The 23,195-nt window shown below is 39.9% G+C and overlaps 1 protein-coding gene and 1 non-coding gene across 3 annotated transcripts in view; one reads left to right on the top strand and one right to left on the bottom strand.

Moving 5' to 3' along the window:
- The window catches only part of DCHS2 (dachsous cadherin-related 2), a 325,512-nt gene that overhangs the window by 89,189 nt on the left and 213,128 nt on the right, over positions 1-23,195 (bottom strand). For both annotated transcript variants that reach the window (XM_043484112.1, XM_043484120.1), the window contains 3 exons: positions 17,226-17,360; positions 16,808-17,017; positions 4,995-5,852 (listed from right to left, as the gene is read on the bottom strand). In XM_043484112.1, the coding sequence (XP_043340047.1) occupies positions 4,995-5,852; positions 16,808-17,017; positions 17,226-17,360 (1,203 nt within the window). The remainder of the gene's footprint in view (positions 1-4,994; positions 5,853-16,807; positions 17,018-17,225; positions 17,361-23,195) is intronic.
- On the top strand, positions 22,782-22,867 carry LOC122425435. Its single transcript, XR_006264850.1, has one exon. It is a non-coding gene; the product is annotated as a small nucleolar RNA SNORD62 (small nucleolar RNA).

Raw genomic sequence — 23,195 nt, 5'->3', positions numbered from 1 at the left:
TGATGTGAGGAACTGACTCATTGGAAAAGACCTTGATGCTGGGAAAGATTGAAGGCAGGAGGAGAAGTGGATGACAGAGGATGAGATGGTTGGATGGCATCACTGACTCAATGGACATGAGTTTGAGCAAGCTCCAGGAGTTGGTGATGGACAGGGAAGCCTGGCGTGCTGCAGTCCATGAAGCCTCAAAGGGTCAGACACAACTGAGTGACAGAAATGAAATGAATGAACCCATTGGAATCAAACTTTTAAAAATCACCTTTTGGTGCCCTTGATATTATCTGGCAGAATTCACGCTTCAGGCAAAGCTTTGGCCAGATGAAATGTTAATCAATGTTTTATGCACCTCGTCAGTGTTGTCCACTGGGGCCTAGGAAATCCTGCTGACACGAGTGTAGGTTAGTTGCATTGAATCAGATTCAACAGCCGTCTTAACCATCATGCTTTCCTTTCTTGTTCTTCTTCCTGTCATACAGCTTTTAGGCTACTCCCCCTATAAGCTCCATGGCCTTCACACGTCATAGCTACTCTTCAGAACAAGATCTCAACCTATTGTTTTAGATGTTTTGTAATGCATGCCAACCTGGATATTTATGGATAACATATGCTTACTGCCAGAATATTTCTAACCTTGTCTATGTGTTAGATTGATAAACAAATTTTTTTTCTTTTATTTTTATTAGTTGGAGGCTAATTACTTCACAACATTGCAGTGGGTTTTGTCATACATTGACATGAATCAGCCATGGAGTTACATGTATTCCCCATCCCGACCCCCTTCCCACCTCCCTCTCCACCTGATTCCTCTGGGTCTTCCCAGTGCACCAGGCCCGAGCACTTGTCTCATGCATCCCACCTGGGCTGGTGATCTGTTTCACTTTAGATAATATACATGCTGTTCTCTCGAAACATCCCACCCTCGCCTTCTCCCACAGAGTCCAAAAGTCTGTTCTGTACATCTGTGTCTCTTTTTCTGTTTTGCATATAGGGTTATAGATTGATAAACAAAATTTTTAAACTGTTAAGCTCTATTTAAAAGGTAGCAGTCAAATTTAATTCAATAATTCTAAATGCAAGAAGATTAAGAAGGATGACTTTGATCAGAGGTCAAAGAAAACACAATGATGCAACAGCAGAATAAAGTCTTCCCACCCATGTATTCTAGTTTCCTTGGTGGCTCAGTTGGTAAAGAGTCTGCCTGCAATGCTGGAGACATGGGTTTGATCCATGGGTTGGGAAGATGCCCTGGAGAAGGAAATGGCAACCCACTCCAATATTCTTGCCTGAGAAATCTCATGGGCAGAGGAGTCTGGTGGGCTACAGTCCATGGGGTCACAAGAGTCAGACACGACTTAGTGACTAAACCACCACCACCACCACCACCACCCATGTGTTCATCAGCTTTTCTGCCTGAATCAGCAGCAGGGGGCCCAGCTTCAGAGGTCAGAAAGTAATTTAGTCTTCCACCCTAATTTTTTTTTTTAATCTCAGACCAGGTTACTGTTAACTATACTGATTAATTCCAAATGTTATGGTTGGGGGTAGATGGAAGATTGAGCGATGAGAAACCAACCAAAATAAGGGTAGTTTCCTCCCGTAATGGCTGCCTCCTATCAGCAGAGCGAATCTTGGACAAAGAAATGAATGGCACGTTGAAAAAATGAAAACAGGTATAACAGTTTTCCTTCTATCCATGGCAGTTTTCATTAGTGTTATTATTAAATCATTTCTTAATTCAACCATAAACATTATTAAACTTCCTAATCCATAACTTAATTTCATATTGGGCTTTTCTTGGGATGCCTTAGATATGGGCTTTTTTGGGGGGTTAATCCTACAAAGAAATTGGTTCTGGGTGACTTGAGAAATGATATCTTAATAGGAAATGGACAGACACATTACTTAATTTTTAGGAGTTTCACTTACTAATGTGAACAAGTGTGATAATGACAGTTGACTTAGTCTATACCAATTCTTTTGAGGGATAATTTACTTGATGCCTACTACTCTGCAGAACTTGTATTGGGTGAGAATATTCACTAGCAGTGGTTGGAAATCTCATTATGTGAAGAATAACTGAATGAACTAGAGAAAGGAAAACTATTTTCAGTAAAAGTCAAAGACCTCCCAGTGATCTTCTTTTTGTCTTCTTCTGACTTCATCTTTTACCATTCTTCACCTTGCTTACTCTGCTTTAGTCACACAGTCCACTTTACTGTTCACTGAACAAACCAGGAGAGCTCCCACGGGATCTCTCCTCTTTTTCTTTGGACATGCTCTCCTCCTACATATATGAATGGCTACCTCCTCTCTCTATGTCTTTGCCCAAAATTTCACTTGCTCAGTAATGCCAGTCCTAACTTGCCTTCTAAAATTGCCTTTGTGCCCGCCCCCAGGACTCCTGCTCTGTCTCTTCATACCACAGGTTTTAACGTCAGCTAACATACACTCATGTATGGATGTGAGAGCTGGACTGTGGAGAAAGCTGAGTGCTGAAGAATTGATGATTTTGAACTGTGGTGTTGGAGAAGACTCTTGAGAATCCCTTGGACTGCAAGGAGACCCAACCAGTCCATCCTAAAGGAGATCAGTCCTGGGTATTCATTGGAAGGACTGATGCTGAAGCTGAAACTTCAATACTTTGGCCACCTGATGTGAAGAGCTGACTCATTGGAAAAGACCCTGATGCTGGGAGGGATTGGGGGCAGGAGGAGAAGGGGACGACAGAGGATGAGATGGTTGGATGGCATCACTGACTCGATGGGCATGAGTTTGAGTAAACTCCAGGAGTTTGTGATGGACAGGGAGGCCTGGCGTGCTACGATTCATGGGGTTGCAAAGAGTCAGACACGACTGAGTGACTGAACTGAACTGAACTGAATATACACTACGTTTTAGCTATTTATTACATTCACTGATATTGTCTCTTTACCCCTGCTGGAATGTAAGCCTCTCAAGAACAAGCATCTTTGTCTTTTGGTTCACTACATATCCCAATAGAAAAGTACCTGGCACATAATATTCAATAGAATTTTTGTTGAAGGAGCAAATAAAACATACAAGGAACAGGTAATTGTGTAGATCAGTGGAATACTCCAGATGGCAGGACTAGAATTTATGGACATACATAAATGAGGCAGATCTGGGTTTAACACAGGAATTACTTACCAAACTTGGAAAGAGTTTTCCAACTTTGTCATGTAATCAAATCACCTACAGAGCGTTAAAAATGACAGCTCCTGAACCCCAGAACTACTGAAGCAGAACCGTCTGCAATCATCAGAGAGTGCTTGTTTCATACCCAAGTTCAAGAACCATTGTCCTAGACTCTCAATCACTCAAATATTCAAGTAGAGACCGAAAGGTCATGTGTTAAGGAAAAAAATGTTTATAAATTCACTGCAGATACAAGCTGGACTTAAAAATTCTATAATTTTATCAAATTCATTTCAAGATGGATTACTATATTTTGTGCTGTATTATTTAGTACAAATATATTAATTATTATTATTTAAAAAAATTTACCTTTCCTTTCTACCAGGCTCTTCTCTGGAGTTAAGATGTATAGCTCTCACAAGGAAAGGAAACACAGCTCTATGGAGTATCTCATATTATTTAACATTTAACTCTTCTGTGGAATTCTTATTACACCTAAGAATGTAGGTGGAAATTTCTAGTCATTTTGGAAGATGCTATTATTTCATTTAATGAAGGTAACTTCAATTTACCCCTAATAATGTTTAGAATCATAAAAGGCCTTCTGAATAAGCAGCCCATGAGATAGCCATAATTCAAAAGATCAAACTGGGGTTAACAATACGTAACTGAAAAGAATCCTAACTTGACACTCAATATTAAGTTGAATATTCTCTTTTTATAGAGAATATAATGTGTAACAAATGTGTAATAATGTGTAACAAATATTTTCACTATGAAGTAAATAAATCAATTTCAGAAAAATTCAAGTTGCCTTTTAAATGGTGGTTGTTTTAGGTATGAATAAAGTGAAATTGAATCCAGAATGATAAAGCAAAAACAAAGAACAACTGGAGAAATCAAACAGCACACATTGGACTTATCGGAAGCAAACTCCTGTTCCCCCAAGCCTGGCATCTGCGTGCTTTGTCCTCTGGCTGGCTCAAAGATTCAGAAGGTTTATATTTCAACTCTCCAGTTAGATAAAATCACCTAGATGGGATTTCTTTCCATTCACAACTATCTGCAAATGGTTTTTTTTGCTTTAGGGTAGAAAGATCATTGGAACTAATTATGCTTCCCATTATGGCATAAATTTGAGTAGGGAAATAACTGAAAAATAATTGAGCATTATGGGGAAAAACAGTCACCATTCACAGAAGCCTGTTCTGAGTAGCATAACCTTGCCAAATTCTTTGAAGATCAGATATCACTGCACTGTTTGAAAGTAATGCTGACTGTATCAAAATGAAGTAATAATAAGAAAAACAGCACTTCCTTAAAATTACACACTGATTCTGAGTCAGATACTGTTTTAAGGGCTTTATATTCAGCTCATTCGGTCCTCAGAACACCCTAATGAGGTAGGTACCAAACTCATTCCTAATTTGCAGGTTGGGAAACGGAGGCCGAGACAGCCAGCTTCCCAAGGACACACAGTGGCAGTCACTGAACCACAACATATTTCACTTTTCATTGTATTTCCAGGAAAGTCATTTAGGAAATGTAGTTGTTCAGGATTCATAAACATTTAAATAAAAGTGGGTTTTTTGAGATTTTAAACTTAAACTTCAAGAGTCCTGAATGATTTCAGTGTTTTTATTAGTTTTTGCTGTCTTGAAAGGGGTGTGAATATGTTACTGTATTTGAGCATATTTTTCTAACGACATATTCTGAATGAAAATTCTAATACCAAGAATTGGCTGGACTCAGAAATTCATAACTGAATTTGTGATAGCACTAGCTCTATAATCCTTAGTTTTAAGCATTTTGCCCAAACTGGGACACTTGACACTCACCTGCCTCACAATTTTCAGGCACGATCCCTTTATACAGATGGTGGCTGAAGGAAATCCTTACATCTTCTCCCTCCATGTGAATGACCAAGAGACCAGTGGTTGTCCTGGCTGGGACCCCCTGATCCACAGCTTTTAACTGCAGCCAGATAGGAAAATATTCTGAAGATGGAATTTGCTGAAGTTGAATTGCTCCTGTGTATTCATTAATAGAAAACATTGACTGGGGCTCTGCAAAGCTGAACATGACAGTACCATTGGGCCCCGAGTCTGGGTCACTGGCTGTGAGGATGGCAGCTGTCTGGTTTGTAGGTGACTGAGAGGAAAGAAAAATATCAAGGGGGTTCTGTTCCCAAACTGGATCGTTGTCATTGACATCAGTGACATGTAGTTTGATAAGCACCGTGGTGCTTCGTGAGCCGTGGACACCACAGTCTCTGGCCACAGCCTTAAACACGTGCTCAGACCTGGCTTCCCGGTCAAGGGTGCGGCTGGTTCTCAGCGTGCCTGCCACGGGATCGATGGTGAACGCCCCGGAAGCCTCATGCACCAGAGAATACTTGGTTTGCCCGTTCAGGCCCTCGTCCTTGTCTGCAGAGGAGAGCACGAGAACCGTGGTTCCCACCTGAGCGTCCTCTCTCACAGAAGCCTGGTACCGGAGCCTGGGGAAGGAAGGGCTGTGGTCATTGTCGTCCAGAACTCTGACCTGCATCTGCGCCGTGGAGCTTTGCGGCGGGCTCCCCAGATCGGTGCACAGGATGACGAGGGTGAAGTTGCTGACTTCCTCCCGGTCCAAAGTACGAGCGGTTGAGAGTTCTCCCGACACTTCATTAATAGCAAAGTACTCATCAATATTTCCATCTAATAAAGAAAGCAAGTTCAAAATATATTTGAATTGAAAAAGTAGCAGCTCTTTACTATGAATATATATATTTATCCAACACATATTTATGTCCTGATTATTACAGTACACCATCATTTTTGTAAGTACATGATCAAGTCCCTACCCTCACAAAGCTTCCTGATAATAATACTCAGGGGATAAGCAAAAAATAAAATCCAACATCTATCTTAATTCAATCAGTAATTCAAACACTTGCTTTGACTGATTTGCAGCAGTGTGATTTTCTTTTCAACTTCAACTTTTTATAGTAACATGCTTTTCCTTTTTGAAGGATTAAAATGCATATTTTACTTGAAATAAAACATAGTAGGCAGAGATAAGCAACAAGATTCAATGTCCACTTGTAGATGGCAATCAGAAATTAGCAGATTGATTTATAACAACATATTTTTAATTTCCCCCTTACTCACTATAGATTGAATGCTGGATATATTACTGGAATAAGGTCATTTTCTACATTCCATGGCCCTTTGTGCATGAACCATAACACTTCTTTCAGAGATGGTAGAACACTTGTCTATCTCTTCCATAACATAAGCAAGGATTATGTTTTATTCTTTAAAATACATCCCTTTTGCTATTATACATGGTACGAAGTAGAATAAAATTTAAAAGTAAAAGTTAAAGTTGCTCAGTCGTGTCCGACTCTTTGTGAACCTATGGACTATACAGTCCATGGAATTCTCCAGGCCAGAATGCTGGAGTGGGTAGCTGTTCCCTTCTCCAGGGAATCTTCCCAACCCAGAGATCAAACCCAGGTCTCCCGCATTGCAGGTGGATTCTTTACCAGCTGAGCCACAAGGGAAGCCCTTTATGTGAGACAGCAGAAGAGACATAGATGTAAAGAGCAGACTGTTGGACTCTGTGGGAGAAGGCAAGGGTGGGATGATCTGAGAGAATAGCAGTGAAACATGTATATTACCATATGTGAAACGGATCGCCAGTCCAGGTTCCATGCATGAGACAGGGTGCTCAGGGCTGGTGCACTGGGATGACCCTAAGGGATGGGATGGGGAGGGAAGTAGGAGGGGGGTTCAGGATGGGGGACACATGTACACCCATGGCTTATTCATGTCAATGTATGGCAAAAACCACTACAATATTGTAATTAGCCTCCACTTAAAATAAATTAATTACTTAAAAAAACACTATTAACTCAGCGATAAAAAGCTTCCAAAGGCATGTTAAAGTCAACCTGAAGATCAGTTGGAAAAATGAAGTTCAGTGACCTACCAGTCACATTCTTGGACTAGCGGGGACCATTCCCAACAGAATAAGGACTTACTGAACCCTGCAGAGGCACATGGAGGAAGTAGAGCAGTGCTGAAAAAACATCAGCGTCAGGCAGCATCGGGGGCTGAGGAGCAGGGACTGCATTTGAAGGCCTTCATGAGACATGTTAATTTGTACCAAACACAGGTGATGAGACAAGTTACATTTCTCTGGCATTTGTGATTGATAAAGCCATTCATTCCTCCAGTAAACATTTTAACAACACCTGTCATGTACCAAATATGTGTTGGGACACTGGGAATATGAAGAGAGGAAGATGTGATTCTGACTTCGATGAGTTTACAGTCCAGAAGGAAAGGCACATTTGTACGTGGACATTAAAGTACGGTGTGAAACTCACATGTGCAGGACACTGGGAGGCACAGAAGATGAGCACAGGGTCCTGCATTAGGATGTCAGAAAATGCTTATTAGAAACAGTGACACCAAACTAACTCCTGAAGGGAAGGAAGCCAGGCTACAAGTCTTAGGGGAGGGAGAATAAAGAGGGTCAAACCTGGGTGAAGTCCCAGGAACATGACAAATCAATGGTTGCAAACATTTTAGTATGACTAGAATAGAGGATCCCCTGGGTATTTGAGGGTAGAATGTAGGGAGAAAGAGGACTGACAGTGGCAAGAACATAAATCTGGAAGACAAGTAGGATATCCAATCAAGAATTGCCCTGTATACACTGCCAAGATGCTGGGCTTTATCTTAAAATCTACCAGGAGCCCCTGCAAGATTTTAGACAGGAAGACACCGTGAATTTTAGGAAGAATCCTGGGCAGCAGTGTCAGAGCTTTTAGACTAGTGGAAGATAGGAGACTATCAGTGTCTGTGAGAGCAACAAGGAGGTTCTGGAAAGATATGCACCTAGAAGAAGCGGGTGCATTCCAAAGAGACAGAGGAGGAAAAAAAGCAGTAAGGAAGGTAAGACTCATGGTCTGGCTTAGGAGAAAGACTGAAGGGTGTGTAGACCAGTTGTGTTTAAAATGAGGTCTGAGGACCCTGGGGTGATATAAAACTATCTAAGTAAGGAGTATCTGGAAACAGTTAAGTTTTAGGGCAATATCCAGAAGTTTAGTTTACATATCCTTATTTCAAAAATGGTTCTGCCTGAGAAAACCTATAGGATCACAAGGGTTTGTCTTTTCCAAAATCACTTTATAATTACCCTTCTTACAAATTATAAAAGAAAGGTTCACTTCTCACCCCTCCCAACCTGATCAAGGTGTACCAGACCAGGGTGTGAAAGTTTATAGGCTGCCAGGTAAAGAGGCATTCCCAAAATTGGTGTTTCATGTTGAAACAAGAACTGACTTGAATGCCTGGGGGGATACATCATTTTTTTTTGAGAGGACTTTTGCTATGAACTAAACTTTAGGGCCTATTCTCAGCTGGTAAAGAATCTGCCTGCAATGCAGGAGACCCTAGTTCAATTCCTGGGTTGGGAAGTTCCGCTGGAGAAGGGATAGGCTACCCACTCCAGTATTCTTTGGGCTTCTCTGGTAGGTCAGACAGTAAAGAATCTGCCTGCAATGCGGGAGACCTGGGTTTGAGCCCTGAGTTGGGAAGATCCCCTGGAGAAGGGAACAGCTACCCATTCCAGTACTCTGACCTCTCCAGAACAGAGGAGCCTGGCAGGCTACAGTCCATGGGTTCGCAGAGACCCCTCACAACTGAGCAACTTTCACTTTCAAGTTCCTAAGTAGTAAATAAATAGATAATAAAAGCCATTAATTAATTTGGGGATATATATCAGAAGGAGTTTAAGAAATGTTACTACTATAACAACAATCTGTCTACAATGTAAAAAAACGTGAACAAGGATTTTCAGAACAAGATTTTTTAACGGCATATTGAGCAAAAAAGGCTGATTACTTGAAGAAATTCTAGAAAAAGCCAGATTACGACAAGATGAATGAAAAGGGAGTGATGTTCAGTTTTTGACACAATGATAACGAGATGCTATTGGACATGAAGATTGGGTCCTTGAGGCTATCAGGAAAAAATGCTGAAACAATTTGAAATGGAAGGAAATAATAAGTGGATGTTCTATGGTAAAAATAAAGATCAGTGTGTGGACTAGTCTGGTTTTGACATCAGAATTGTCTTCTAGGTATTTTATCTTCATTGTCTTTCAGGTATTTTATCTCTGTAAATTGTTGAAAACTAAATACATAATGAAAATGGTTCATGTTCACAGAAATCCAAATTAATTGTGTCCAGTGGAATGGCAATGATTACTGTCCTGTGGATAGAACTCTTCTGCATTTCAGAATCCCTTATTTTCTCTCTCTGTGTGTATGTGGTGTTTGTTGGATTTCTCCTTGAACAATTTTAACATCTTTTTGGCTTGTTTATTAACTAATGAGTTGAATAAAAACCTTTGGAAGTTGTCAGTTTTATATTTGTATGAAATCAATTATTTTCCTTTTAAAAATATATCCTTTGATAGGGAGCCATAGATAGTAAGGGTGGTACAGAGCAAAGCCCACAGTTCACCACAGGACATAAAGTGTGGACAAAAATGCTACTTATTTTTAGTCAAAGGCACTGATCCTGATTTTACTTGCTCATTGCAGAAAGAAAAACAAGTAGAAAATAAAAAAATACTAGAAGGTGGGATCAAGATAGTGGAGTGGGAAGACCCTGAGCTTACCTCCTCTTAGAAAGACAAAATCACATTGATATGAAAAGAAATTCTCTCTTAAATTGACCTGAAGTCTAGCAGACTTGCTCTTCTAAAACTAAGATTGTAAAGGAAGAACCACAAGGACTCTGGTATTAGGGAAGAAGAAGAAGAAGTCCTGTCAGGACCCATACCCTTGGTGGCTAACACAGAATAAGATTACACAGGCTCAGGGATCTCTCCTGAGGAGTTAGGGATTTGAGTCCCATATCGGGCATGCCAGTCTGGAGATAAGCATGGGAATATGAGCCCTTTTCGGTAGTTTGAAAACCAGTGGGGCTTAATGGAGGCCTGGGGAAACTGAGACTCTGTGTTTGAGGAGTGTTGACACACTTCTTTGCTCCCAGTCCTGGCACAGTGACAACCAGCCCACCTTGACGGCCCCATATACCTCGCCCCATCTGAGACAGGCTCTGACCAGCCCTCCGTGACTACTCCATACACCTCGCCCCGTCTGAGACAGGCTCTGACCTCTGCCCTCCATGACTACTCCAGCACACCTCGCCCCGTCCAAGACGGGCTCTGCCCTCAGCCCTCCCGCTCCAGCACACCTCGTCCCATCTGAGACAGGCTCCGGCCAGCCCACCGTGACCGCTCCATACACCTCGCCCCATCTGAGACAGTCTCTGACCAGCCCATCGTGACCACTCCATACACCTCGCCCCATCTGAGACAGGCTCTGACCAGCCCACTGTGACTGCTCCATACACCTCGCCCCGTCTGAGACAGGCTCTGGCCTCTGCCCTCCATGACTACTCCAGCACACCTCGCCCCGTCCGAGACGGGCTTTGACCAGCCCACCGTGACCGCTCCATACACCTTGCCCCATCCGAGATGGGCTCTGACCAGCCCACTGTGACCGCTCCATACACCTCACCCCATCTGAGATGGGCTCCGGCCAGCCCACCATGACCGCTCCATACACCTCGCCCCATCTGGGACAGGCTCTGACCAGCCCACCGTGACTGCTCCATACACCTTGCCCCGTCTGAGACAGGCTCTGACCTCTGCCCTCTATGACTACTTTAGCACACCTCGCCCCATCCGAGACGGGCTCTGACCTCAGCCCTCCTGCTCCAGCACACCTCGCCCCATCCGAGACAGGCTCTGACCTCAGCCCTCCCGCTCCCTCCCCACTCTGTGACAATGCAGAATCACCAGTGTACCTTGGGAAAAGCCAGGGCTTGCTCCAGGCTCCTATTCTAACCTCTTGGGTCCCATCCCTACCCCTGGCCAAGACAGAAACCTCTATAGCACCAAGGAGATGATAACCTCACTCAGGATTGTGGCTGCAGCCTCTCCAAACCTGGCCCCACACCTCAACATGGCAGTGACTGCTAACACATCCCAAGGAGAGACATGGCCCATGATCACTTTCGATCCAGCTCTCCTACCTAATCCACTGGGCACAGGTAGACCGCATAGGGATGATCCAATACAATGACATGGCTTCAGGACCAAGATGTGTATGTTTTCCTTAATTTCATCAAACAAAATGAAAAGACAGCAGAACATGTGGCAAAGCAAAGAGCAATATAAAACTCTTGGTGAGGGGAAGCCTAATGAGACAGTAATTCATCTGATAAAGGGTTCAAAGCAAAAGTCATAAAAATGTTAATCAAACTTGTGAACATCCTTTTCACAAGGAAAAGGATAGAAAAATACAGTGAGAACTTCAAAAAGAACTAGAAAATATAAAAAAGAACCAATTAGAGATGAAGAATACAATAACTGAACGGAGAAATACACTAGAAGGAATTAACTGCAAATTAGGTGATACAGAAAAACACATAAATGACCTGGAAGACAGAACAGTGGAAATCACATTATCAGAACAGTGAAAAGAAAAAAGTTCATAAGGATTATTTAAGGGACTTCTGGGCTTCCCTGGTGGCTCAGATAGTAAAGAACCTGCCCTGCAGTGTGGTAGACCTGGGTTTGATACCTGAGTCAGGAAGATCCGCTGGAGAAGGAAATGGCAACCCGCTCCACTGTTCTCTCCTGGAGAATTCAACAAGGGACTGCTAGGAAAATACCAAGCATACTAACATTAGCATTATAGGAGTTGCAGAGGAAGAGAGACAAAAAGGGGCATAAAGCATTATTTGATGAAATTATAGCTGAAAATATCACTAACCTGAAAAGGAAACAGATATCCAGGTCCAAGAAGCACAGAGTGGCCTAAACAGGATGAACTCAAAGAGGCTCACACTAAGTCATATCATAATTAAAATGAAAAAAATTTAAAGAGTGAATGAGAGAATTTTAAAGGCAGGAAGAGAAAGAGGCACTTAAAAGGAAACCACTAAAAATATTAGCTGATATCTTATCAGAAATCTTGCAAGACAGAGGGAGTAGCATGACATATTTAAAGTGCTGAAAGAACCTGCAACCAAGGACACTCTATCCAGCAAGGTTATCATTCAGACTTGAAGGAGAGAGAAAGAGTTTTCCAGACAAGCAAAAACTAAAAGAGGTTGTTACCATTAAACTGGCCTTACAAGAAACATTAAAGTGTTTTCTTTAAGTGAAAAAGAAAACCTTATAACAAGAAATTTTTAAAAATGATATGAAGAAAAAACATACTAATAATTATAAGTATATAGTAAACACAGTGAATCAACCACTTATATAAGCAGGCATAAATGTTAAAAGGTAAAAATTATAAAATCAAATATAACCATGATAAACACTGAAAGGACACAAGTGTAAGCGCACAATATGACACCAAACCATACAGTGCGCTGGGAGTGAAACGAGAGGGGCAGAGCTTTCAGGACGTGTTGACTTTAAACAGCTATCAACTTAAAACAGCTATATATAATTGACATATATAGATCTCATGGTAACTACAAATCAAAAATCTCCAGTGGACACACAAAGAAACAGAGAAAATAATCCAAATATAAGACTAAGGAAAATCATTAAACTGCAAGGGAAGAGACTAGAGAAACAAGAAAAGAACATAGAAAAACTACAAAAAAAAAAAAAACAAAACAAAACAGAAAACAGTAACAAAATGGCAGTGAGTACACGTCTATAAATGATTACTTTATGTAAATAGATTAAATGCTCCAATCACAGGACATGCGGTGGCTGAATGGATTAGAAAACAAACCCATCTATAATCCTGCCTATAAGAGACTCACTTCAGATCTAAAGACACACACACTTGAAAGTAAAATGATGGAAAAAGATACTCCACACAAATGGAAAAGAAAAGAAAACAAAGATAACAATATTCATATCACACAAAATAGAATTTGAAACAAAGTTTATAACAAAGACAAAGAAGGGCATCATATAATGATAAACAAATCAAATCAAGAAGATATAACATTTGTAAACATAAATGCCCCTAGTACAATAGCACCTAAATATATAAAGCAAATATTAACACACATAAAGGGAGAAACTGACAGAAATACAATAAATACAGAGAATTTTCATAACCCAGTTACATAAATGAACAGCCAGAAAATCAATAAGGGATACATTAGATGATACATTCGACCAGAAAGACTTAATAGGTATTAATATCTACAAATCACTGCATTAAAATCAGAAGAAAACACATTCTTTTTTCAAGTGCACATGGACACTAGATCTCCAGGACAGGTCCCATGCTAAACCACGAAAAATCTTCAATTCATTTAAGAAGATCAAAAGCATATCAACCTTGCATCTTTTCTGACTACAGTGCTATGAAACTAGAAATCAATTACAGGAAGGAAACTGGAAAATAAACAAACATGTGGAAATTAAACAATGTATTACTAGAAAACCAACAGATCAACAAAGAGGAAATAAAAACATAGCTTGAGACGAATGAAAAAACAAAACAAAACACAACTTCCAAAATCTATGAGACACAGCAAAAGGAGTTCTTAGAGGGAAATTTATAGTAATTCAGGTCTAACTCAAAACACAAGAAATATCTTAAATAACCTAACTTTTCATCTAAAGGAACTAGAAAAAGAAGTGCAAACAAAGCCCAAAGTCAACAAAAGGACAAGAATAATAAAGATCAAGAAGTAAATAAAATAGAGACCAAATTTTAAAAATTAGAAAAAGCCTGCTGAAATTAAGAGCTGTTGTTTAAGATAAACAAAGTTGATTAAGATGAGCCAGAAACTCATCAAGAAAATACGAGAAAATCTAAATAAACAAAATTAGAAATAAAAAAGGAGAAATTACAACCAATATCACAGAGATAATATCATAAAAGAATACCATTGACAACTATACACCAGCAAATTGGACAGCCTAGAAGAAATGGAAGAATGTCTGGAAACATACACTTTTCCAAGACTGAATCAGGAAGAAACAGAAACCCTAAACACTGATTATTAGTAATGAAATTGAATCAATAATCAAAAAACTCCAACAAACCAAAGACCAGGACCACACCAGAATTGGAGAGTTTCTACCAAACAATGGCACCCCACTCCAGCACTCTTGCCTGGAAAATCCCATGGACGGAGGAGCCTGGTGGGTTGCAGTCCATGGGGTCGCTGGGAGTAGGACACAACTGAGCAACTTCACTTTCACTTTTCACTTTCATGCATTGGAGAAGGAAATTGGCAACCCACTCCAGTGTTCTTGCCTGGAGAATCCCAGGGACGGGGGAGCCTGATGGGCTGCCATCCATGTGGTCGCACAGAGTCGGACATGACTGAAGCGACTTAGCAGCAGCAGCAGATCTAGGATGTAGTCAAGATAGGGAGATATGAAGGTTCAATGGTAACTAGAAGCAGGGACTGGATGAAATGACCAGTAGGAGTGTGTCTAGGAGAAAAGAAAGAGATATGCCAAAAAGATCCAGGAAACTCTAACAAGTCAGAATAAAAAGGACATTGGGAAGGTTTGCCTAGAAAGACAGATGAAGAATCAGGAGAAAGTAAGTGGCTTTTGAAGTAAAAGAGAGGCCAAGCATCCAGGGCATGGTGCACAAAGACAGAAAGCAGTACAATTAAGAACTGAAAAAAGATCCAATGCACTTAGCAACAACAAGATCTTTTGTGTTTTCGACAAGGGTAGTTTCAGCGGAGTGACTTCAGTGGAATATATATTGCAGCAAGCTAAAAAATTAAAGTGAAATAAAAACATAGAAACTAGAGTGTAGACAACAATTTTTAAGAAATTTGATTGTGAAGGAAAAGAGAGGATGAAGGGAGACATCTATGCTTTTCAGGATAGGAGACTAAAAAACTGATTGGAAAAGCCAGTAGTGAAGGAAATGTTGATCATATGAGAAAGGTGAGTGGTCAAAAAGAAGGTTCTTGATGCAATGAAAGGGGACTGATGCAGTCTGGGGATTGTTTATACCCAGTCCTCAACAAAATAAATACAATAAATTGAGAGTAAACATTTAGAGAAATTTATAGTAGTATGACATAATAATCTTATATCTCTGTAATATAGCAATATTTTTTTTTAAATTGGGGCTTGCATTTTGTATGCCTTTTTTCTCCCAATAATTTATATTTATTGTATTTTAAAAAAGTATCAATCACAACAGACTGCAAATTTTAAAAAACACCAACTCTGGTTCTTAATCACAATTGATATGGGAAGTTTCAGAAAACAGGTAGACTTTACAGAGAAGGAAAAGTATCTATTCCTCTGCTACAGCAAAGAAAGAGGTAAGAATTGAGCTTATTCTTAAAAATTGGGCTTCTCAAAATTAGATTGAGAGATTATCATCCTTTTGGATGATAGTATGACAATATATGTGATCATTTAAAATAGATGTGTCCTTGGACAAAATAATCCAAATATATCTATCATAAGGAAATAATTGAGTGTGTTCACTACAACCTTTTTATAATAGAGTGTTCAATATCTAAATTAGCACAAAAGGAGATGAGTAAGATAAATCATGTTATAATAGGCATATTAGAAATGCTAATACATGCATATTCAATGACATGAAACATTTACACAGTGTATTACTTTTAAAAGGAGATAACAAAACAGTGTGTATAAATTATTCAGTAGTATAAGATTGGTGTCTGCATTCACTGAGAGTCATTGAAAAGTGATTTTCAAAAATATCAAATTAATTATCTCTGCAAGATATAAGATTTTTGTTTATTACTGTTCTTTTTCATAAATTGTATATAAATTCTGCAATTATATATCATTTTATAATCAGGGGAAATGACAATAAAACCATTCTCATTTTGGAGTAAAATGGGTGGTACATAGAAAACATGGCTTGGTTATGGAAATTTTAGTAAACAGAAAGTGACAGCTTCCAGAGTTAGCCTCACAGCTGTTTTTACACCTTAAAATGGCTTCTCTTCATGCATTATTCTAGCTTCATCTCATTATCATTCTATGTGTGCTCTGACATGTGCTAAAAAAATTAATTCTCCACTCCTTTTCAGGTAAATAAGATGTGGCCTTCACAAAGCTTGCCATGCTAATCCTTCCATGATTCTGCCAGAATTTTATGTCTCTCCTTGATCCAAAGGGGAAAATATTACAAAGTTATCTTCCAGTGCAGAAGTTTCTAAAGACCTTGATTTATTTCTGGAGTATTGTGATAGATCTGAAGTGTTTCATTGGTCTGCAGATCTCAGAAAACTGCTTTCCTATTCATGTCCTCTAGGTCTGATTGCTCAAAATAATAAAAATAAGGGGTCATATGAAAAAAGTGAAAATAGAAGAAAAGCTATCTGCTTCATCTGTATATACTTTAATGTAAATGGATTACTAACAACAAGAGTTGTTGAGGGCAGATATTTGAGGAGTTTGGAGGGCAATGGATCAGGGTAGCTGGCGGAAGGAGGAGGAGAGGACACCCAGGGTGCCAATTAGTTCTTAGCAGGTGTGTGTTCTGTAGACACTGAACTATGTACTGAATGCAGATTACTCACCATGACATATGCGTCAACCACGCTGGTATCCCGGGGGGAATTAAAATAAAGATGATGCTTACCAATTATATGATAAGTGACAGCACCATTGCTGCCAGCATCCATATCAGAAGCCAAAATGGTGTAGACAAGGCCTGGCTCTTGGTTTTCCAGAACCTCAATGTCATCCCTGGGGACAACGATCTCTGGTGCGTGGTCATTCTCATCTACCACCGTGCAGAGAATCACTGTGGTCCCGGACAGAGCAGGGGCTCCCCCGTCACGCACGAGCACTGACATGGAATAAAAGATGGCACAGATGGCGGCCATTAATTCACACCTAACACATGCTGCCCCGCCAGACAGCCTCGGACCGAATTAACTGGGTAGCACTGGGTCAATAATATTTTATTTAAAGACACCCTACTGAAATGTAAATTTCACCTCTCAACTGCCTGTGGCCGACTTTTGTTTGTTTAGCACAGTCAATGGATCGCTTACCTCGAAGGGTGAGGACTTCCTGAACTTCTCTGTCAAGTGTGGTGGCTGTCACTACCTCCCCAGTGTCAGAATTTATCTGGAACAACCTGAATGAAGTACCTGGCATAAGTTCAAACTGAAGCTTGGAATTAATTCCTAAAGGAAAATATAGAGAAAAACTTAACCATTATCCCTTTTGAATGCATTCATCTGTTTCACTTTTTCCTATGAATATGTTAAACCATAAGTGAAAAAGGCAAGACATTTAACCTTTAAATTAAAGTCAAAAACAAAAGCCAACTCTTTTGGCTGTTAAAAAATAAAAGCCTCCTGGGGTGAAATGCTTGATTTTCAAGTCTTATGAGACTTCACCACAGTAAATGCTTCAGAATTTCTCCCTTCCATAAAAATTTTCTTGCAAGTATACAACCCTCCATTAGGAATACAAACATATTCCTAATTACTTCTGTTAATACTAATTGTGATTTAATGACATCATTGGAAGCTTGCAGGGCAAATGGCAACTTCTGTAGATGACCCTCTGTTTGAAGGTCTGTGTCCAGTTTTGTTGCTCTGTTCACTTTCCCGCTCAGGAGGTGAGCACAAAGAGTTACACACATATGCAGTTTTCTCCATCTTGTTTCCTACTTAGTATTCAGTCTCCTATCTGGACTGAGAAATGTGGTACCACATTACTATGCAATCTGAAAATAATTCTTCCCATGTTTTTGTGGTTTCATCTCTCCCCTGAGAAAAGTGTCAGGTCATTTCCATCTTTGGTATAAAGATTTCTTATGCCAGTAACTTGAACTACTTTATTCCATGATATTGCAGCTTATTTGCACTTCACAGAAGTTCATTTCAATCACTTTCCTAAATTCTTTTCTTAATTGATGAGAATCTAGATTAGATATAGTACTTAACATATGTGATTTACACTTCAATAAAAGATGAAATATTGTTCTTTGGACTTAACAAAAAAAACTTCAATTACTCATTTCCATCTTGTTTGTCATAAAAAGTAAATTTTCAGTCACCATGATCTAGTAGAACTGAGATCTGGAAAAAATGGAATATGCTAGTTTTACACAAGAATAAATACACATGACTTCTTACTATGCCAGTTGAAAGAGAAAGGATATTTGGGATCACCTGCAGGCATTTTAATAACCTTGAGAAAAAAAGGTCTAATAATGTAGGAACCAAATATTTGAAATGATACAATCAGAGGTCACCAGGCTATTTCAGCCTATCATTAGGCATTAAGCATATTATTACATTAATGATTATGTAATAATTGATTACTTTGATCTCATAGTGATAACATAACCTTTTCTTTGGTCAAGACAGAATTTTAAAAAATTCCAAATTGTTAAAATTTGCTTTACCCATTTCATCCTACATTATGAAAATGGGGACAATACCATGTTACATCTACTTTCTCTGTTCCTCAAATATTTGGTGAGCATAATTAAGTGCCAAGCACAGTGCTATTTGCCAAAGAGACAGGTGGTGAATCAAAGAAATATGGCCCTTGCCTTTATGAAGATATCATGGAGAACAGCATCTTTTAATTTTTGGACACTTTAAAAAAAATAAATCTACTCATTTATAATGTGATGTTATTACACATTACATATAAAATTATATATTACATATTATATTATATACTATACATTTTAAAATTTTGACACTTGTCAAACCTAGAAAATGTCTTCACATGTTTAAACATAAACTCAAATTTTTATAGCTTCTCTTCCTCCCATTGGTCTAATTATTCTCTAATGTGCTTTACCATTGTATTCAATACTCCCTTGACTTCTTAGAAACTGTCACATTTTATTGTTCCTATTTTTCTACATTGTTTTATCCCTAACATAACACTCTACTTACCTTCAATCCTCCTAGTATTTTATTAAGAATAAATGAGATCTTTATGTAACCATAGTTTGCACATATGTTTTCACACTACAAACAGTGCACCCTTCACAACTTAAACAATGTGAAATAAATTGAAAGTATTACACTTGTGTCTTTTTCAGAATTCAATTAATGCCTTGCTTCTTCCTCAGTTCAATTCAGTTCAGTTCATTCACTCAATCATGTCCGACTCTTTGCAACTCCATGGACTGCAGCATACCAGGCTTCCCTGTCCTTCACCAACTCCTGAAGCTTGCTCAAACTCATGCCCATCAAGTCGGTGATGCCATGCAACCTCTCATCCTCTGTCATCTCCTTTTCCTCCTGCTTTCAATCTTTCCCAGCATCAGGGTCTTTTCAATGAGTCAACTCTTCGCATGAGGTGGCCAAAGTACTGGAGTTTCAGCTTCAGCATCAGTCCTTCCAATGAAGACCCAGGACTGATCTCCTTTAGGATGGACTGGTTGGATCTCCTTGCAGTCCAAGGGACAGTCAAGAGCCTTCTCCAACACCACAGTTCAAGAGGATCAATTCTTTGGCACTCAGCTTTCTTTATAGTCCAACTCTCACTTCCACACATGACTCCTGGAAAAACCATAGCTTTGATGAGATGGACCATTGTCAGCAAAGTAATGTCTCTGCTTTTTAATATGCTCTCTAGGTTAGTCATAGCTTTTCTTCCAAGGAGCAAGCATCTTTTACATGGTTGCAGTCACCATCTGCAGTGATTTTGGAGCTCCCAAAACAAAGTCTGTCCCTGTTTCCATTGTTTCTCTATCCATTTGCCATGAAATGATGGGACTGGGTGCCATGATCTTCATTTCTGAATGTTGACTTTTAAGGCAACTTTTTCACTCTCCTCTTTCACTTTCATCAAGAAGCTCTTTTAGTTTAACTTCTTCACTTTCTGCCATAAGGGTGGTGTCATCTGATTATGGATATTTCTCCCAGCAATCTTGATTCCATCTGGTGCTTCATCCAGCCCGGCAATGTGCACGATGTACTCTGCATAGAAGTTAAATAAGCAGTGTGGCAATAGACAGTCTTGACATACTCTTTTACCAATTTGGAAACAATCCATTGTTCCATGTCTGGTTCTAACTATTGCTTCCTGACCTGCATACAGATTTCTCAGGATGCAGGTCAAGTGGTCTGGTATTCCCATCTCTTGAAGAATTTTCCACAGTTTGATGTGATCCACACAGTCAAAGGCTTTGGTGTAATCAATAAAGCAGAAATAGATGTATTTCTGGAACTCTCTTGCTTTTACGATGATCCAACAGATGTTGGCAATTTGATCTCTGATTCCTCTGCCTTTTCTAAATCCAGATTGAATATCTGGAAGTCCATGGTTCAAGTACTCTTGAAGTCTGGTTTGGAGAATTTTGAGCATTACTTTGCTAGTGTGTGAGATGAGTGCAATTGTGTGGCTGTTTGAACCACAATTCTTTGGCATTGTCATTCTTTGGGATTGGACTGAAAACTGACCTTTTCCAGTCCTGTGGCCACTGCTGAGTTTTCCAAATTTGCTGGCATATTGAGGGCAGCACTTTCACAGCATCATCTTTTAGGATTTGAAATAGCTCAACTGGAACTCCATCACCTCCACTGTCTTTGTTCATAGTGATGCTTCCTAAGGCTCACTTGACTTCACATTCCAAGACGTCTGGCTCTAGGTGAGTGATCACACCATCGTGATTATCTGGGTCATGAAGATCTTTTTTGTATAGTTTTTCTGTGTATTCTTGCCACCTCTTCTTAATATCTTCTGCTTCTGTTAAATCCATACCATTTCTGTCCTTTTTTGTGCCCATCTTTGCATGAAATGTTCCCTTGGTATCTCTAATTTTCTCAAAGAGATCTCTAGTCTTTCCCTTTCTACTGTTTTCATCTATTTCTTTGTACTGATCACTGAGGAAGGTTTTCTTATCTCTCCTTGCTATTCTTTGGAACTCTGCACTCAAATGGGTATATCTTTCTGTTTCTCCTTTACCTTTCACTTCTCTTCTTTTTTCAGCTGTTTATAAGGCCTCCTCAGACAACCATTTTGCCTTTTTGCATTTCTTTTTCTTGGGGATGGTCTTGATCCCTGCCTCCTGTACAATGTCACGAACCTCCATCCAAAATTCTTCAGGGACTCTGTTCATCAGATCTGATACCTTGAATCTATTTGTCACTTCTACTGTATAATCATAAGGGGGTTGATTTAGCACATATATGAATTGTCTAGTGGTTTTCTGTACTTTCTTCAATTTAAGTCTGAATTTTGCAATAAGGAGTTGATGATCCAAGCCACAGTCAGCTCCCAGTCTTGTTTTTGCTGACTGTATAGAGCTTTTCCATGTTTGGCTGCAAAGAATATAATCAATCTGATTTCGGTGTTGATCATCTGGTTATGTCCATGTGTAGAGTCTTCTGTTGTGTTGTTGGAAGAGGGTGTTTGCTATGACCAGTGCATTCTCTTGGCAAAACTCTGTTAGCCTTTGCTTTGCTTCATTTTGCTTCTTCTTCCTCACAGAAAAATCCTCCAGAACAAATGCAACATCATCAAATTTGAGAACCAAGGAAATAAAAATCAAATGAGATTAGTTGATCTAATTCCATAATTTTACTAAGAAAACTGGATATCTGCATCTGAAGATATTTAGGGATATACTTAAAACACACCTAGTAAAGGATGAGTGTTGTGTGTGTGTGTGTACACATACATATATCTGCTCTTAGAGCTCAAGACCTACAGTCTTTTGCTCTTTTACTTTCTCCCAGTCTTGGATACCCTTCCTCAATTCATTTCTTTCCCTATCAAGTCTAGACCCATGAATTAACACTTTATAAACCTTGTAAATTTCCTCAGGTCTTGTAACTTTTTCTGAAAGAATCCCAGCAAAACCTTAGTTCAGGATCATGTCGACCATCTCTCTGACCTTCTGGAATACCCAGCAGATAATTGGGGCTGGAGAAAATTTCACAAAAGCATAGACTGAGGCCACTGAAATACCACTGTCATTTGGCAATTTGTCCAATTCTCCTTGGTCACCCCTTTCCTATTCAGGTCTTCTACCCAACCACCTACTTACTGGCTGACTCTCACAAACCACCTTCCTTCCTATTTCCCAGAGAAATGGAAGCATTGGGGAAAAAGCTCCCTCAGCCTCTTGCATCTGTACTCAACTCCACCTCTGGCTTTCTGTCTCAATGGCAAAAATAATGCTTCAAACACCCTCTTGAAGTTTTCCTGTCAGTTCTAATCTTTCTCATTTACATTTTTCCCTTAAATTATACTCTTCTCTAGCTATAAGGGGCTTCCCTGGTGGCTCAGCGATAACGGCTCTCCCTACAATGTAGGAGACTTGGGTTTGATCCCTGGGTTGGGAAGATCCCCTGGAGGAGGGTATGGAACATACTCTAGTACTCTTGCCTAGAGAATCCCATGGAGAGAGGAGCCTGGAAGGTTGCAATCCATAGGGTCGCACAGAGTCAGACATGATCGAAGCGACTAAGCAGCAGCAGAAGCTAGCTGTAAGAAACAAGTTTTCCTTCTCTTTATAGCCAAGTGTCTTTTAAAAATTATTTGCAGCTAGCTTGAAACCACTGCCATATATTATTTATTCTATCTACAGTCACCAATAAGCTTCTGGTTATAAAAATCTACTGACCTCTCAGTGATGCGATTCCAATAGATCCTTCTGACCCTCCACTGTGGACTCAACAGCAGGGAGATGAAGAGGAACGTGACTGAGAGATGACACGTGGTGGCCCCCAGCCCCCGCTCCTGAGGGTCTCCTGACCTACCTCCTTGCTCTCTCACACCTCGTTCTAGCCTTTAGGAGCATTCCCTTGGGCCTGGTGGTTCCTGCCTCGTCCTGTCATAACAGGCTTCAGGAGGATCCAAAGACACTAGGGACCCTAAGCCCCAGACCCTAGTTGTTTTCTGTCACCTTTGGAGGCAAAGCATAAAGGACTCCTGCCTTTTTGTGCCACAAAAGGGGGCGCAAAGATACCCTTGCTCTCCAGCTCCCCTCTTTGGGGGACTCACTGGGTCACTACTTAGGAGGAGGTCTCTGGGCCTCG

The sequence above is a fragment of the Cervus canadensis genome, chromosome 1, assembly GCF_019320065.1.
Source record: "Cervus canadensis isolate Bull #8, Minnesota chromosome 1, ASM1932006v1, whole genome shotgun sequence".
NCBI classification, from domain to species: Eukaryota; Metazoa; Chordata; class Mammalia; order Artiodactyla; family Cervidae; genus Cervus; species Cervus canadensis.
The sequence above is the reverse complement of the archived record's forward strand: the minus strand, read 5'-3'. Positions and strand labels throughout refer to the sequence as shown.